The 15673-nt window shown below is 50.0% G+C and overlaps 2 protein-coding genes across 4 annotated transcripts in view; both read left to right on the top strand.

Moving 5' to 3' along the window:
• Positions 1 to 12726, top strand: part of LOC143371490 (uncharacterized) — a 30117-nt gene extending 17391 nt beyond the window's left edge. Inside the window, exons 5-8 of the mRNA XM_076816705.1 lie at positions 5457 to 5665; positions 7728 to 7819; positions 8062 to 8254; positions 8738 to 12726. Of these exons, the coding sequence (XP_076672820.1) occupies positions 5457 to 5665; positions 7728 to 7819; positions 8062 to 8254; positions 8738 to 9018 (775 nt within the window). The 3' untranslated portion in view covers positions 9019 to 12726. The remainder of the gene's footprint in view (positions 1 to 5456; positions 5666 to 7727; positions 7820 to 8061; positions 8255 to 8737) is intronic.
• Positions 12727 to 13618: 892 nt separating this feature from the next.
• LOC143371573 (vesicle-associated membrane protein 3) lies at positions 13619 to 15540 on the top strand. 3 transcript variants are annotated; one of them, XM_076816871.1, is made up of 6 exons: positions 13619 to 13847; positions 13960 to 14009; positions 14094 to 14144; positions 14324 to 14556; positions 14981 to 15105; positions 15373 to 15540. In XM_076816871.1, the coding sequence occupies exons 1-5, from the start codon at positions 13782 to 13784 to the stop codon at positions 15079 to 15081; spliced, it is 501 nt and encodes a 166-aa protein (XP_076672986.1). In that variant the 5' UTR covers positions 13619 to 13781; the 3' UTR covers positions 15082 to 15105; positions 15373 to 15540. The 3 variants fall into 3 exon arrangements, with proteins under 3 accessions (XP_076672986.1, XP_076672987.1, XP_076672988.1); XM_076816872.1 differs by having other exon boundaries at positions 13628 to 13847; positions 15030 to 15105; XM_076816873.1 differs by lacking the exon at positions 14981 to 15105 and having other exon boundaries at positions 13630 to 13847.
• The last annotated feature ends 133 nt before the right edge of the window (positions 15541 to 15673 follow it).

Here is a 15673-nt window from a genome sequence, read left to right as displayed (position 1 = left end):
TTAAAGGGGACGTGCTGTCCGGGAAGCGAGTTTCCTACGAATTGAATCCGTTTCCGCGGAGTTTCGACTACATTCTCGCAACTGTGGATCCACTTGTCAGCTGGAATTCCCTCGTCACGATCATAGAGACCGTTCTCACGTAGGTAACTCTTGTCTCCCCATTGTCCGACGAGACAGCTGACCTAGGCGATTCCGGGGAACCTGGCGTTCACCTCCGTTCGCGAATTATTCTCGATGCACGGCGCGAACAATCTACGCTCTGGCATTATTCCGCGTCTACAGCGGAAAGGCTGGTTGAATTTCTGCCAGATTCGTCAACTTCCCTTGCACTTTTTCCCGCGACACCCCAAGCCAGCGGAATTCTGGCGAAATCCTCCTCGACAGACGCTAATTTTAAAGGCTGATTTCCCGCGGCTGGAATGACGAGTCACCGATTTCCCGACAGTAAATCTGCGGCCAACGGAATCGGTGAGTCAGTTTAACGCGAATCGAATATTCCGTGGACATGGTCCAAGGTTCGCGCCCGATGCGATAAATATTCGGCAAGGTAATTGCCGGGCCAATGCCGAATCGGTCCCAATTAATCGCGGCCCCCGGAAATTTCGACAGGAATCTTTAATTATTGCTCCGCGGATGACGCCCGCCCGCTAAGAGCCACTGCCAAACGGAACCGCCGCGAGAATAGGACTTTTATTTATGTTTGTTGTAACGGAATGACTAAGGCTGCGCGCTATTTCTACGCGGCGGTAACGAGCTCGGCCAAGGTGATTTTCGCCGGTATAAATTTCCGTGGAAAATAAAGCTGTCGAACGTCTCCGCGGCAGAAGGTCCCCCGAAGCGGTTCGGAACGTCGGCGCCGGACAGCGGCTGGGCCGAGCATCCGCCGTCGATAACTTCGCTCCACGTCGCTTCCACTTCCTGATATTCAAAATCAGGCCGTCGAGATATTTCTTTTCGTCGCCCTCGGGTGGTGCGGCCCCCTCGATACCCCATAGACCGTTCCCCAAAAATAGTCGCGGCCTGTTTGCGGCAAGCCGTCGCGTCGGTCGGACCAGCCGTCGGCGATCCCGCAGGGAACGTGACCAGGAAAATAAGTTTCGCGCAGGGAGGCCCGGCTTGCCTGGGTCTTCTGAAAGGTTTTCGTCGTCTTACCTCTCGTTCCCCATCAAGCTTTTACGAAGGAACCACTATAAATTCACGTTTCCCCTGGTCCGTTGGCCGAAGATTAACGAGATCCACGGGAAAGAATTGGACGGGGAGGGCAATTAAATGGGAGAAGTTCAGGGAGCTTTGTACCTGGCTGCTCCCTCGGACGGATAATAATTCAGCTTGGATCTTAATACAGAAGAGGTCCTGAACGATCCAGAGAGAATTAGTCTAACCGAGACCTATATTTTTTACCAACAGCGGTCGTAAATTCAAGATTAGGGTAGACCGGGTGCTTTAGTAACGCTTTGACTTTGGAATACTTATACGGAAATGTTACTTACTTATTTCACAATCATTAGGTCGAAACAGTTTCGCTATACGTCAAGTAATATCCAAGTTATTAATAAAAAAAATGTGAAGCGTGTAAAGTGTTCGGTTGTAACACTGCATGGAGTCGATAGTAGCACAAATTTAACTTTACAAAATTAAAATACTTATTGATTTAAATTATAATAATAAATGAAAAAGGTAAAATCTATAACCAATTATGTGATATCGCAATTGTGGCAGAAATAAAACACGTTTTGGCTGGTGCATTCTTCATCTGCTCAATTCTTACATTCAGTACATTGCACCTATTTTTCATCGGGTTTGATTGTGCTATGCTATAGGATTCCATGCAAACAAGACAATACTATTATCCTTCTTTGTCACTATTCGCTTGTATTGCGGTACTTCCGACCCCGATTGCCGATATTACAATCGCCGCCGACCATGCTTTTAAACTTCAATTATAAATTTTGACTAACGAGCCGCATAAAAGTACTAAGTAACGATCAGTACTACTTTAAAAAAACGTCCAATTACAGACTAAAAAATCGAAAAAAGCACATACTTGCAAAGGCAGTATTTATATTACAATTTTAAGTCAGTGAGAAAAAGTTACTTTAGGGGGTATCGAAAAGTTATTTTGTTTCACGGTTCTCTACTTTATCTGTACCCTAGAAAACTTTGCGCAGGTACTTGAGAAAGAGATTGGCTTGCAGATTCAGGGAACGAAATACGATTTCTATTGTACAGTGCAGGAAGGTATGTGTTGGGGGATCGAGAGCAGGCGAGGGGCTGCTGGATTGTTATCAGAATCCCCTGGTTATTACGGGAATTATTACGTCGTATCCGCAAAGATGAGCGGACCAGTCGTCGCGTTCAGACGTCTCTCCAAATAGACGGTGTAAATATTTGTACCGTTTTTTTCCTTTTCCTACCGACACCTCCCCCCGTTTATATATAACTCTGCACCTTCACCGCCATCTTCGTGGTTGGTTTATACACGTGCCAAGCCGTAGGAATGCGCGAGCATTGTTCTTGGCCGGGAAGCAACGCGCTCCCTGTCGCGGCGCGACTACCAGGAGCCGGGACAGCGCGTTCTTAATAACCATGCAGGAAAAACACGTTAACTGATCCTGCTACGTAATTCTAAGTCGCTGATCGAAGTGGTCGACGGAATAACAACGGGCTCAAAGCCTCTCGACAGGGTTAGCCGAGTTGCGACTGCAGGAATCATCAGTGTCCCGAGTTTCGCTGATAGTCTTCGACGGTCTTCGTGGCTGCCTAGTCCTATCAACATCGATTCGCATCTGTTAGAAATTAATTCCCCGATGTAGCTGGTGCTCTGTCTATGGAAGCTCAATCCTCTTCAGCACCGGGGGACGAGATGGTTCGGGCAAAAGAGTGTAACGGCGTGACGCTCCCAATAACCATTCGACGATGCAAATGTGCGTTGAAGCACATTAGCCGGGCGTTCGATGGTTCGCGCGTCACTCGAGCCCGATTCATTAGCATTCTAAATATTCCCGCGGCCCGAAAGCGAGCCTTCCCGATTAATTCACTCCGGAGCGGTCGCAGTCGGCCGCGCGAAACGCGTTTTCGCCATCGCCAGCTTTTCATCCTGTCAGCGAGTAATTATTCGCTGGCGCTTTGAGCGCCGTTCCTGAATTCGGCCGCGCCATGAAATTGCATCATTTCTGCGTGACGCCGCGCCGGCCGACGACCGGATTATTTATTCCCTCCTGTTTTATCGCGGGAAGCCACTCCGATCGACCCTCCGTTTTCATCTGCTTTCATCTGCAAACAGAAGTCCCCCGATACTTTGGTATCCGCGATAGCAACGAGTGCCTGCGCTCGCACCAGACATAATAACCCCAATCCCGTGAGAAGGGTGGAGGCACTCCAACCACCCCGTGTCACGCTCAGACTCGCGTCCGATCGTGCCGAACCTCCCGTCGACCGGCGCGGTTCCTCCGTCAGCCTTGGAGCTGATCCCTTGCCCTGCTCCTTTCCGCGTCTGCTCGCTTTGTGCCCAGCGTCCTGCACGTAAATTCGTTTAGCCGGCCGACACGCGATCGATACGCCTGCTGCGGCCACGCGTCGATCGGAAGTCGAAGTCGCCGTTCTCGTGGACAGGAAACTCGAGGCGCGTTCCGCGCGGTCGAGCTTCAGCGTCCGTCAGCTCTCAGTGGCCGTTGGCGCTTTGGAAATGCGCAGGAAGGCTCTTTGGAGGATTCGACCGCTGTCCACGAGTGTACGGAACGAAGTGAACTTGATCGTGGGCAGATGACGGGGAAAGTAGATCGGCGCAGACGTGGGATGCTGGAAGAGCTTCGACTTTAAAGGGGTTCTCTCAAGAACTCAGGTAGACACGAGACAGAAACCAGCGAATCTGCTAGCTCGTGTTCTTCTGGTTTCGCGGAGCGTTTCGTGTGAATCCGGATACGAAGCCTACCGCCGACGACATCTCGAAATCTCGTTCAGATTTAGGCGATGTTTCGCGTAACGTCCCGGTGCTTCGGGAGCATCGGCGGAAATTGAATCGCTGGGGGAATTGATTTCACGGATACCACGAACGGTTACCCCGCAGGCGACGACATTCGATTCGAGTCCGTCTGGACCATTAGCCCGCAAAGACCGTGACTTTTTTCAAGCCAGGCGTGTCGTTGGATTTGCGCTGCGGAAAGTTTGCGCGAAACGCTGTGATTTAATGGGGTGTGTAGTTGATGCGCGTCAAAGGGCGACACGCTTTTCCGTCGCTGTTGCCGGAGTAGGTGGAAATCAAGGCCGCGTCGATACCAATTTATTGCTGTGACCCGTCAGAATTGCTTCCGACTCATCGGCCACGTGATTGAAACGACGGTCGACCTGAAAACAGGTGGCATAGACGGAGAAATTCCTCGATCCTCGGGCTCCTCTGTCTTCGAGGCCGTCTCGCTCGGTCCGGATGACGAGGTTGAAATGGAAATACGACCCCGTTTCTCGATCCCAGCCGCGTATGTACCTTTCTGGAGCACGGAGATACGCGCGAACTCGCGGTGACGTGGAGTTTCGTAAAAATAAATCCTCGAAAGGGAATATAATTGTGGGTGTGCTGACTTTGGAGGCAATCTTCAACCTGGAATTGTCTCTGAATCTCTTCCCTTTGTCCCGAAGCCTTTAGCAGCCACTCCTCCGCGCTCCACGGTACCGAACGTCGATGGTAAACGTTGGGATCGACGCCAAGAAGATAACACTGCTCGTACGCGGAACATCAGCCACAGTTCCGAGCATCTTTTTCCCATCTCCGAATCGATAGCCAGCAATCTTTTACGCGGACACTGCGCGCTACGAACCGTAGTACCGAGGAGGCTATCAGCGAGATAATTATCGGGATTCAGCAAGCCACAGAATTACAACGTCAATCTGAAAGCCAATTCGGTCTCCGATTGTAATCCTAGGTCGCGAATCGCCCAGCGTCGTCGCTATGATTAAGAATCGTTGCCCCGCCGACAGTGGTGCGGCTCAGCCGTTGTCTCGGCGCGTAGCTGTTTGGGAAATTGGAACAGAAGAACGTCGCGGGAGCAGTTACGCTTCCCTGCTGCAGCCTGCTCTTCACCACCGAATGAATAGCAATCCGATCTCGCGTAGCCGGAGAAGATACGGAGCCTCGTGTTCGGCTCCAGCTGAAAGTCGCTTATCTTATACGTAACCGCGGCAGAACTGGAAAGGGGGAGTATGTAGGTCACTGTAGCATCGAGTCGTAGGTGGCGTGGTTCGATCTTGCCCCTTCGACGAACCTGTTGCTCTTACTAGCGAATTAGTACGATAACAATCAGGAGACTGCGTCGCGTACTTCGAAGGAGGGTTGATTAAGAAAAGTTCCTTATGCTTTCTAGTAACTCCTTGCCCAGTCGTATTCCCCTACGCTCTATCGCAATCTCGAAGCCCCGCTATGCAGAGCGGTATTACAAAACTCTCGATCCACGTTTGTTTCCCAGAAATAGCAATGTCTCGGGCGAGAGGTCGCCCTTCGAGGGCTCCTGCTGCAGTGGCCAGGGCGTCGCCGCGGACAGCACGGAGAGCGACGAGATCGAGGAGGTGCCGAAATATCGAGTCGTCTTACTCGGCGACTCTGGCGTTGGGAAAACTGCCCTGGTCTCGCAGTTCATGACCAGCGAGTACATGAACACCTACGATGCCAGTCTAGGTAAGTGTATCAACCTTGCTCCGCGAGTACCGGTGTCTTGTATTCTACTCCTCACCAGAACCAGCTATTCCTCCCCTTCGGAGTCGAGTTTTCCGTCGGTGATCACTCGCGGCTTTGCCGTAGGAACGTATCGGTAACTGGATTCCACTTACAACCCGCGGCGAGAGCTTAAGGAGCGTTCAAGTTAATAATAGAGCGAAGCGGAAAGAGGTTGCCCCGTCGCGTTCCGTTTCAGTCGTACCTTCCCCATTCCTTTCCTCCCCTTTTCCTCTGCTTTTTTTCATAAAGCAAACGGCGCTTCGAGCGCTGTTAAAGCGCGGTAACGAGGCTTCCTTGCAACGGGGCACGGAGCGTAGCCGCGCTTTCTTCGCGCGGTTTCATCGCGAGCTCTTCCTCTGCGGCTTCATTTGTTCGCGGACGTGGTCGTTCCGCGAGGACTTTCCACCTCGATGCTCCTACCCTCGTCTCTTTTTTCTACAATTTCTTTCACCATCTCCACGCTTCGGCCGACCCCGCGACTCACGGTTGCATTTGCGTTCTCTCTAAAAGGCTGACTGGGCTACAGTACGAGCCGAATGGATTAATCAATGCAATCCGAAAGACAGTAAAGGGTGCCTAGTTTGTGAACGGTTTGTACAGCTCGGAAGCTACCTACGCGTTGCTATTCACGGCCACGTCCCCTTGAAACTCCGATGGCAAGATCCCCCGTGCTATTATCAATGGCTCGCAGGTCGACGTGCCGGCACGAACGTCCGAAAGAGTTCCATTCCGAGTAACGACGGCTCGCCCATTCTCGAACGTGGCCTGCTCTAATTGCGCGTAAGTTGTACACCGACGGAGGAACTCTTTCTCCGTGGAAAGGGGGAATTTTTAATTTCACCGGGAAACTGAGACCCTCCCTCCTATCTCCGACCAGCGGCAGCGAGCAATCCAGCTGCAGCTTTTGAAAATGCGAGGCGGAAACTGGGTGAAGTTTCCGTTGGCGGGTAGACGCGCAACGTTAATTATAAATGTACGCGTGAGATGACGGCAAAGGGCGGGAATCGACAAGTGTTTCATTACTCGGCTCCCTTTAGCGGTATCTTTAACGACCGGGGGCCACTTCTAATGAATTCCTTCCGTCGGTCTTTCGCTACGCCGCGTTTCGGTCGGCCGCGATTACGACGCTGTTGAATCTGATTCCCCCGTTTAATTAGCCTCTTTGCGACTTCAATCTAAGCAAGCAGAATCGTCACGATCCCAGCAAACGGTTCTCACGAATTACCGCCTTATCTGTCGCTGACTGATGCCCCTTTTTACGGCCCAGGCGCGGAATCACCGCCGCCAGTAATCACTGTTAGAATGCCAGATTAACGACGTTCGATTAATAACGGAGCTGGAATTATGGATACCGTTGCGAGCGTCCCGCTGCCTCCAGGAAGCAATTAAATTCCTCCAATTACTAGAAAACTACCTATACGAGAAGCTACCACGATGATTAATCGGACTCCCTATAAATTCTCTTAAAACGTTACCGAAATCCTTTGCTGTTCTTAATAGGGCGCATCCTGGAGAGGGGTTAATCACTCTGTAATTTGTAATACGCTAGGTTTAATCCAGGACTTTCTATCGAACAATTTAAAACATTCGAGGCGAAGGGACAGAAAGATGGCATCGAACGTCCAACACGGTATGTCTTTTAAGGGAAGCGACGCCAGCTATTTTCCACGCAGGCCACCCCTCGGTTTTCCACCCTGGCAGCAGGATAATGGGGGTTTCGTGTAGCTGCCTGAATGCGGATAGTTAACGCGTCTGCTCGCTGCAGGTGTACCCACTCGTGGAAAGCAGCCGCGTTTATCGCGGCACGATTATTGTCCCCTGTAGAAGTGATTAAGCTTTTCACTGACTTCCATCCCCCGGCAACCCTTGCGTTTCCGTTTCGCGTAATCGTCGCGTTAATGGCACCATTGCTCGGAGCCTTCGCGGCGACGTACGTTACGGGGCCTGTGTTCCTTGGATTTCGAATGCCGTCGCGAGACTCCCCTCGCCCCTTATGTCATCGAAGAGTTGCGTTATGTTTCAGACGACGAGTTCGGCGAGAAGACAGTCTCGATCCTGCTGGACGGGGAGGAGTCAGAGATGGTGTTCATCGATCATCCCCACGTGGAGATGAGCGTAAGTGGTGTTCTCGTTTCGCGGCGCGTGGTTACCCTCGCTCGCTGAAATTTCGTGCGCTTCCCTATCGAGTCTCAACAGCTATGTATCTGCCAATCGAAAGGGGATAAGCGAACAGGGAGAGGGGAAATACACGTCAGATGAAATGAAACGAATCGACGTTTCGCGAGTGATAAAACGTGACATTGGAGAGCCCGCTGGATGGATTAATAAATGTAATCCGGTTTATCGGTGTCGCCCAGGTGGAGAACTCTCTGTCGACGTACGAGCCTCACGCCTGCATCGTCGTCTACTCCATTGTCTCTCGCACCAGCTTCCAGGTCGCCGAGGAGATACTGAATTATCTGTGGAGGGAGCATTACACTCAGGAGCGATCCGTTATCGTCGTCGGGAACAAGTCTGACCTGGCGAGAAGTCGCACAATCTCCGCGAATGGTGAGCTCTTTCAGATGCAGCCCGCCTTTAAATCTGTCCAATATCTCACTGCTAGCATTAAGCGGAAGGAATCTGGCGGATGGTCGATTTACTATATCCTCCTGTCTCTTCACCTTTCGCTCTCGTCCTGCTCAGACTCAGAGCCGCAGATTCCCGAGCCCAGCTTTTCGAATATTAATCCCAGAGCCGAAGAGCCTGTGGGCGATCTGGATAGCTTCGTAAACCAGCGAGCGAAACATTTGAATTCGAGGCGCCCCAGCAGCCCGGTAATCCGATCGATCAGTCCTTCCTCCCTCGCCAAATTCGAAATTCCCATTCCCCAAAAAAGCCCCCGATAATTCCATAAAGGTGCGCTGGAATTGCGCGAAGCCCCCGTAAATATGGAAGTCAAGCGGGCCGAGGTGTCGGAATTGCAAGCTCGTTGCAATCCCGATTATATCGCCTTTATAGGAGGAGTGACGACAATTCCGTGTTGTTTCAAAGAGGGCAAGCAGCTGGCGACGTCCAGGGAGTGCAAGTTCATCGAGACGTCCAGCGGCATACAGCACAACGTGGACGAGCTTCTGGTGGGCGTTCTCAAGCAGATCAGGCTCCGGGAGACTCGCGACAAGAAGCTGAAACGCCAGGGCAGCAAGGGGAAGATCCTATCGAAGCTGCACGGAAGCAAGACCGCGCTCAGCCTGAATCTTGCCAGGGAGATCTTCAACAAGATGTGCTTGAACGACAGCAAGAGCAAGAGCTGTGAGAACCTGCACGTGCTCTAAGAGCCTCGCGCGACCACGGCACCCAATCCCCCTCCGTTCTCCTCGAATCGTTGTAAATAGAGCCTCGAAGCTGTAAAGAGCCCACTGACTTCGCGCGGTCCAATTACGCAGACTTCATTACATCTCCCAGCGTTTCCGGGTTCCCAGATCACGCCGCCATCGGACTCCGCCTGTGGACGGTTCTTGATAAGAGAATAAAATCGATCGTGGAACAGCCCCGATTGCAGAAACGCATTCACACACGCATACGGAAACCACCGTTTCCGTTTATTGATTCCTTATTGCCTTCTCACCGCCGTAACGAATTCAGGCCTACGCGTGTGCCTCCCCAGAAGCCCGATGGGCGCGCAAACAAGGAAACTTTCACCCTTCCAATCATGCCCCCCCCCGTCCCTCGGACAATATTTGCCCCGACTTTTATCGCCAGTGGTAAGTAAACACCGTTCACAATCGCAGAAAACAGGCGGAGAATGGGTTGATCGTGAATACCTCGACGCGTTCATGTTCCGTGAACTTGGGGGCCGAGGGGGTGGTGGATATCGATCATTCTTATCGTGCCGGGAAGATGCATCGACGTGGGGTCGATGCTTGGAGAAAGCTTTCTGCTGGTCGACTCCGCGACTCCCTTTTTTCCATAAATTCGAGGCGATCCTTCACGGTAACGATTACCAGGCCCGAATCAAAGCGCGAATCAAAGCGGGAATCAAAGCGCGATTCCTCTTCGGAATTGATTCTAGACCAATGTACATACATACGTCGCGGCTAGACGCGCGCCAGCCCTCGAAATTAGAATCAAAGACGAATGGCCATGGAGGGAACCTGTCGCGGGACGAACGGGACGCGGCTGAGGTAAATTTGGCGGCTGCCTCGCGAGAGGTTCGATTATTTATTAGGATCTAACGAGCAACACGTGTCCCTCGCCTCTCGTGTTGCAACGTACGCGCGCGAGCACATTTGCAAGCCGAAATTTGGGAACAGATTGACATTATTCTTCGTTAAGTCCGAGGACACGTGGAAGAGTAAGGTGCATAGGAAGGTACTTAAGCTGGTAGGTTACCTTCAAAATTTTCAAAATTTGTTTTTAGGATGTTTGCATATTCCGCTAGTTACATCTTTTCTACGTATTTTAAGCGCAACCGGGCCCTGAAATTCTAAAAAATGAAGGGATTACAGTAAAATATGTACGTGCCTGCACATGAGATCGGATAACGATGTCCAAGTTTAAACGCGATTTCCCAGAAACTACGTTTTCCAAAACGGTGAGCGTAAAATCTCGAAAACCGCTCGAACGATTTCAATGAAAATTTACAGGGAGCTGAAGGAAACTAATCCCCTCCATTTATTGGGAGCAGATTTTCAATATAAATTCTTAAAAAAAGATAAAAAATATTTTTCCTACAGAAAAGGAAAAAATCAGAAACATCAACATAAAACTTGTATTAATTTGTTTAACAAAATTTTGCTTCCTACAGAAGATGGATACTGTCTTACAGATTATAAAAATGCCTTTACTTTGTGTTTTAGGTAATTCACCTGTCCGGAATCGCGTGCACGTTCTCTAATTTATGTTTACAACTTTTTTCCCTATAAATATATTTAAAATTTTCTTTTTGCGCATTGAAGTCAACGAAGTGACGCTTAAACAGTAAAACAAAAATTATCTCTATATTGATTTATTACTTCAGCACGTGCGTTTGAAGAAGGGCCTGATTTTGGGCTGTTGAGGGTAATCTACCCCCTTAATTGGAAGGAGTTGTATCGTGGATGTAGCTTCTTCTCCACGGCCTCAATGCCAATTTTGTTTCTCATGCCATCGGTCAATGCGTTTTAAGCTGCGGAGAAGTTTCAATCGAGGAAACGAAGTTGACTGGAGTTTTCCGTGACATCCTCCACGCAAAGCAGAAGCATTCCCTCCACTTCTCTTAGAAACAATTCATTCTCCCCCACCGTTTCTCAAACTTTACAGACGAGTCTCGCGTAGAACTGCGAAAACGTCCCTTTCTCTTCCGATCAGCCTAATCTCTGAATCGTCCGTGGCGTTTCCATGTGTGCACGCGTGGAAGAGTTTTCCGATAATTGCTACGCGATACACTGCGGCTCCCATTAATCGAGGTAAAAAATGCCCGATAACGAGCCAATTCCTGTGCGAATTGGCCCGTTTCAAGAAAAGAGCCTGCAACGGTCGCGTGTCGAAGACTTCGTTGATGTTTCGGTGCATCCGATTGTCTTTGCGCCGACAATGATCGAGTCCGTTGACCCGTCAAGCTCGTCGACCAACATTCCGTTAATTAATTAAACGCGCGCTGGAAGAGAGGCGTTCTCAACGATGCCAATTTTCGTCAGCGGCTCTTCTAATTAACTCGCCTGTACTTTGGAATTTCGCTGTGAAAATCGAGCGACCGGACCGAAGAGACATTCGCATTTTGCTGGACGCTGGTTTCGTCCAATCTCGGCGCTGGACGTCCCGCCCACTCGGTGCCGCGCGAACCGATCGACCGTTATGAATAAACATAGTTTGCTTTAATAGTTAGGCGAGCGTATACCATGCGGATTCTTTCGTAGGAGGTTTAGACCGCTCTGGGGGTCTCAACTCGAGAATTCTCGCCGGTTCCTGCGACTAAGAATAGTAGTAGTACGCCTCTAATCCGAACGACATAATCGTTCCTGACGAGCACGGAAGTCTGTCCACCGCTGCGAACGAGCGTTCGATCGGTCACCGATCTGTCTCCCTTGAACGCGACGCTTTGGCCGTAAACTGGACTCTCTCCGAGTGTCGTTAAGATAATTTGAAATAGAGAAAGACGAGATGAAAGTCGAATAGAGTAGGGACGGCCTAAAAACGTACAAGACAGGAGGAAGCCTCTACCTGTCGGTATATATTATGTGTGCGCGCGTGTGTGGATGAGTATAGATTTATATCACGTCCAGGAGGATGATCCGTAACGATCGACTACCGTAGTGACGATACGTTAGACGTGGTCGCGCGTATTAGATAATCGCTTTGCATATCGAGCAGTGGTTGCTCTACAGTAGAAAGTATCGATTTATTCGTCGGTGGTGTTTAATCGTAAACTTACTCGGTGCACACGCGTGAAAGAATAATTGTCAGTTCTCTCTCTCTCTCTGTATCGTTATTGTAACAGTATCGATTCGTCGCCGGAGGACACATTGTTCGGTGAAGCAATTCTCAAGCGTCGCTCGCGATCGTCGATGGAAACTCGACGCGAAACGCCCCCCCCCTTGTATCGTCGATCCTCCTCGCAGAATCGCGGAGGACGCGTACACCTCAGAGCTAATCTACGAAAGGCTGGTCTATTTTTATATAAGCAGAACTCGCCCGACACGTTTTATTACAAATCTATCATCCAGGCATGATCGATGTTTTTCTACTTCGTAAGAGCGAGAGCTCGACCGCGAGGAACTCGTGCAGGGAGCGAGCGTGCCCCTTCCCAGCGACAGCCCCGAAATTGGGAGTCCGATTGATAAGAAGCGGCGGAAGGGTCCAGGCTGCTACCGTCTAACGATGTTCGCTTAAACCGGAAGAGCTGCTCGGAATCGTCGCCGTTCCATTTCGCGATCCCTTTGAGTCCCTGCACGGCCACACGACAATCAACTTATTTTGTTAACTATCGTACTGTACTGGATATCTGTGGTAGCACTTAGACTCTAGGTGTTTATGTCGAAATAAAAGCAATATGCGCGTCGATTCTTTGCTTCATTTTAGTCACCCTCGAACGCATCGGGGATATAACGTCCCATTGGACTCTGATCTGCATGGATGTCAGTCTACAGAGGAATGTTTAATCTCTCAGGATGAAATCGAGACGTTGAGAGCAAATACGAACTATCCCACATTTTTTTGTTGCGAAATTGAGATAGTAGCAAGAATGTATTCCGATAGGCTGTACTAATCATATGAAATAGGAAAAATTAATATTTTTCCAATGTGGGGTAGTCCGTCTTTTTTTCTCAATGCCTCAAATGGCCTGAGCAAACGAAGGAAGAAGCAAAAGGATCAAAGTACAATTAGAAGTGTGCAAAAGAATGGCATTAAACTCGTCAGTGGCAATTCTCTTTAAAGTGGTAAGTAAGTAAATTAAAGTACCTACTTTAACCCCTCAACGACCACCTCAGTATCTTGTACGGACCCTCCGTTTTGCACAGATCGCCTGTTTCGGTATCTCGTACAGACTTTAAAGGTCTGCGCACACATATCCGTTCCGTGTCAGTACCGTTCCGTCGTGCCAGTGGTAAGAAGAAGAGACCCTCTACGCCCCTCTTCGTCATACCACTGGCACGAGAGTTACGGAACTGACACGGAACGGATATGTGCGCGCAGACCTTAAAGCCGTATTTTCTATACCGACCAGGAAAAACACAATGGAGGTTTTCGTTCCGAGGGCCCGGGCCTCACGGTCGGTTTTTCGTTTCAGGGGTCGGTCGTCGAGGGGTTAAAGAGTACTTCTATGTACTTGGAAGGAATCTCCAAGTTTCTTTGCGCACCCTAAGCAAAGTTGAATGCGTGTAACGTGCGCCCGGCGCAGAAAGTCGTCGCGGCGCAACGATTGCCGCCATCTAACGTGAAGGCTCACACTGCGGAACCAGTTGCAGGTCGATGGAACAGCATGTTTCACAGCAATATGGCCTCGCGTCGAGTGTTGTGGCTGCGTGCTTGAGGCGCGATCGTGGGAACTGCTCGTTGCGGATCGGAATCGACGACACATACGTTGGAGCACGGGCGGCAGTGGTGTACCTGGGGTAAGATGGCAGCGGCCAGCAAGTGGAATCTGTCCAGGGAGGACATAAAGACCGCAGATAAGGACGAAAGGGTGAGCGTGTCAGTCGTCTGGCATTCGTTGACGCGTCCCGTGTACAATCGGTGACGCGCAGAATCGAGACTCGGCACCGCGTAGCGGGAATTTCAAAGTCGACTGTTTTCAGGAGATGCTGCTGGAGCACGACAGCGACCAGGATGAGAATATGGTGTTCAAGTGAGTTGAAAGGATATTCTGTTTTACCGCGATGCTTCCTCTCCTGCGTGTCAACGCGCTGCACTTTATTATTTCTGTTTCCAGTCGACCAAGCACGTCCACAGCGGAGACCAATGTGGATGGAAAGATGGACAGGTACATACCCGACACAGTTTTGCGCCTAGGCGATCGAAGGTTTAGCGTAACCGGGTTTTCTTTCGTACTTTATTGCCGTGTTGTATTTCGCGCCGGATAGATACTTCGTCGACGCTGAACAGCGATTAGTCGCGTAGCTTTTATAAGAGTTCTATTCAGCGCTCGCTTCTCGGTTCAAGCGTGCGGCTGCAAATCCAGGAGGTGACGGAGGTGATGCGCGAGAACGTGCAGAAGGTGATGGAGCGGGGCGATAAACTCGAGGATCTACAGGAAGCCAGCGATCGTTTGAATTCAGCTGGAAATGAGTTCAGATCGGCGGCTAAGAAGGCTCAACAGAGGGCATGGTTTCAGAACTTTAGGGCGAGGATCATCCTCATCACCATCGCGATGACGGTCGTCATCTGCATCATTGGTACGAAGTTAAGCAAGTAGACTAACCCTGGAGTGCATGCTCCGTGCACGGTGTTGTTATGTCCCTGCACTTCGGGTCCAGAAACAGGAATGCGCAATGGGACACGAGCGTCCCTTGTCCCTCTTGCATCGTATAGTATAATGACTATAATGTAACCACGAAAGTAGGTAACCCCTGCGGCAAAATTCCACTTTCGGAGAATTCGTTGTTCCCCAAAAACGAAGGCTCGCGTGAAAGAATCTCAGTCTAAACTTGCGACCCAGTTTCGGACAGACATTCTCCTTTGAATTGCGCATTCCTGGGTGAAGATATTCATCGAACGTCTGTGATATTCCATCGCCAGCATCCAGCACCCGACTATGTTCCTCCTCCCTTCTTCTCGCAACTGCGTTCTGCGCTGCGAGTCATTTGCTCTCATTTAAAGATCGTTCGCACGCAGTCCCCGTAGTCAGACAGACGCGTATCGTTTTCAGTTCTGGACATCATGGTGCTTTACCTGGTTCTCAGATAGCAAACACGGTGTAGCGAGCCTCGATCGTTCGATACCAGGTATTCATAAATTTTTCAGTAATATAATATATTCGCAGTTGTTCACGGCTTTGTCAAATCTCTGGTAAACGATCAAGCAGGCAGTCTCTGAAATACAGCGTATGACGTGGAATTCGACGCCAAGACGCGTTTTATTTTCTTGACGTTCTTTGCTTATCATGCCCTCCCCCTCTGACTTGCACTCATACTGTTGTTCGCCTCGATTCTCATCTTCTGTTCGGGTAGAGACAAGATTCGCGTACGTATCACTGGCGTTTTATTTTTCAGTATCCATCGTCGTGAAATATTCGTGACCGAGGCTCTTTCCAGACTGAAAAAAAAAACACGATCGCTTGCGGGCGTACGTTGCGTATTTGTATCTCACTTTCCTTGGATGAAACACGTGTATTATAAATAACGATAAGTTTGGCTAAATACACATATTGTTATTTTTAATTGCGCCGCGTTCTTTCAGCTTCTGTTCTCCAACCCGTCTTTAAACCTGTGCTCTTCTGAATCCACAGCAAACCAAAAGCAGAGTCATCTGAATCTCGCGAGATCTAATACCTATTACGACGCGATTAAACCC

Source organism: Andrena cerasifolii, chromosome 7 (genome assembly GCF_050908995.1).
Source record: "Andrena cerasifolii isolate SP2316 chromosome 7, iyAndCera1_principal, whole genome shotgun sequence".
Lineage (NCBI taxonomy): Eukaryota > Metazoa > Arthropoda > Insecta > Hymenoptera > Andrenidae > Andrena > Andrena cerasifolii.
The sequence above is the reverse complement of the archived record's forward strand: the minus strand, read 5'-3'. Positions and strand labels throughout refer to the sequence as shown.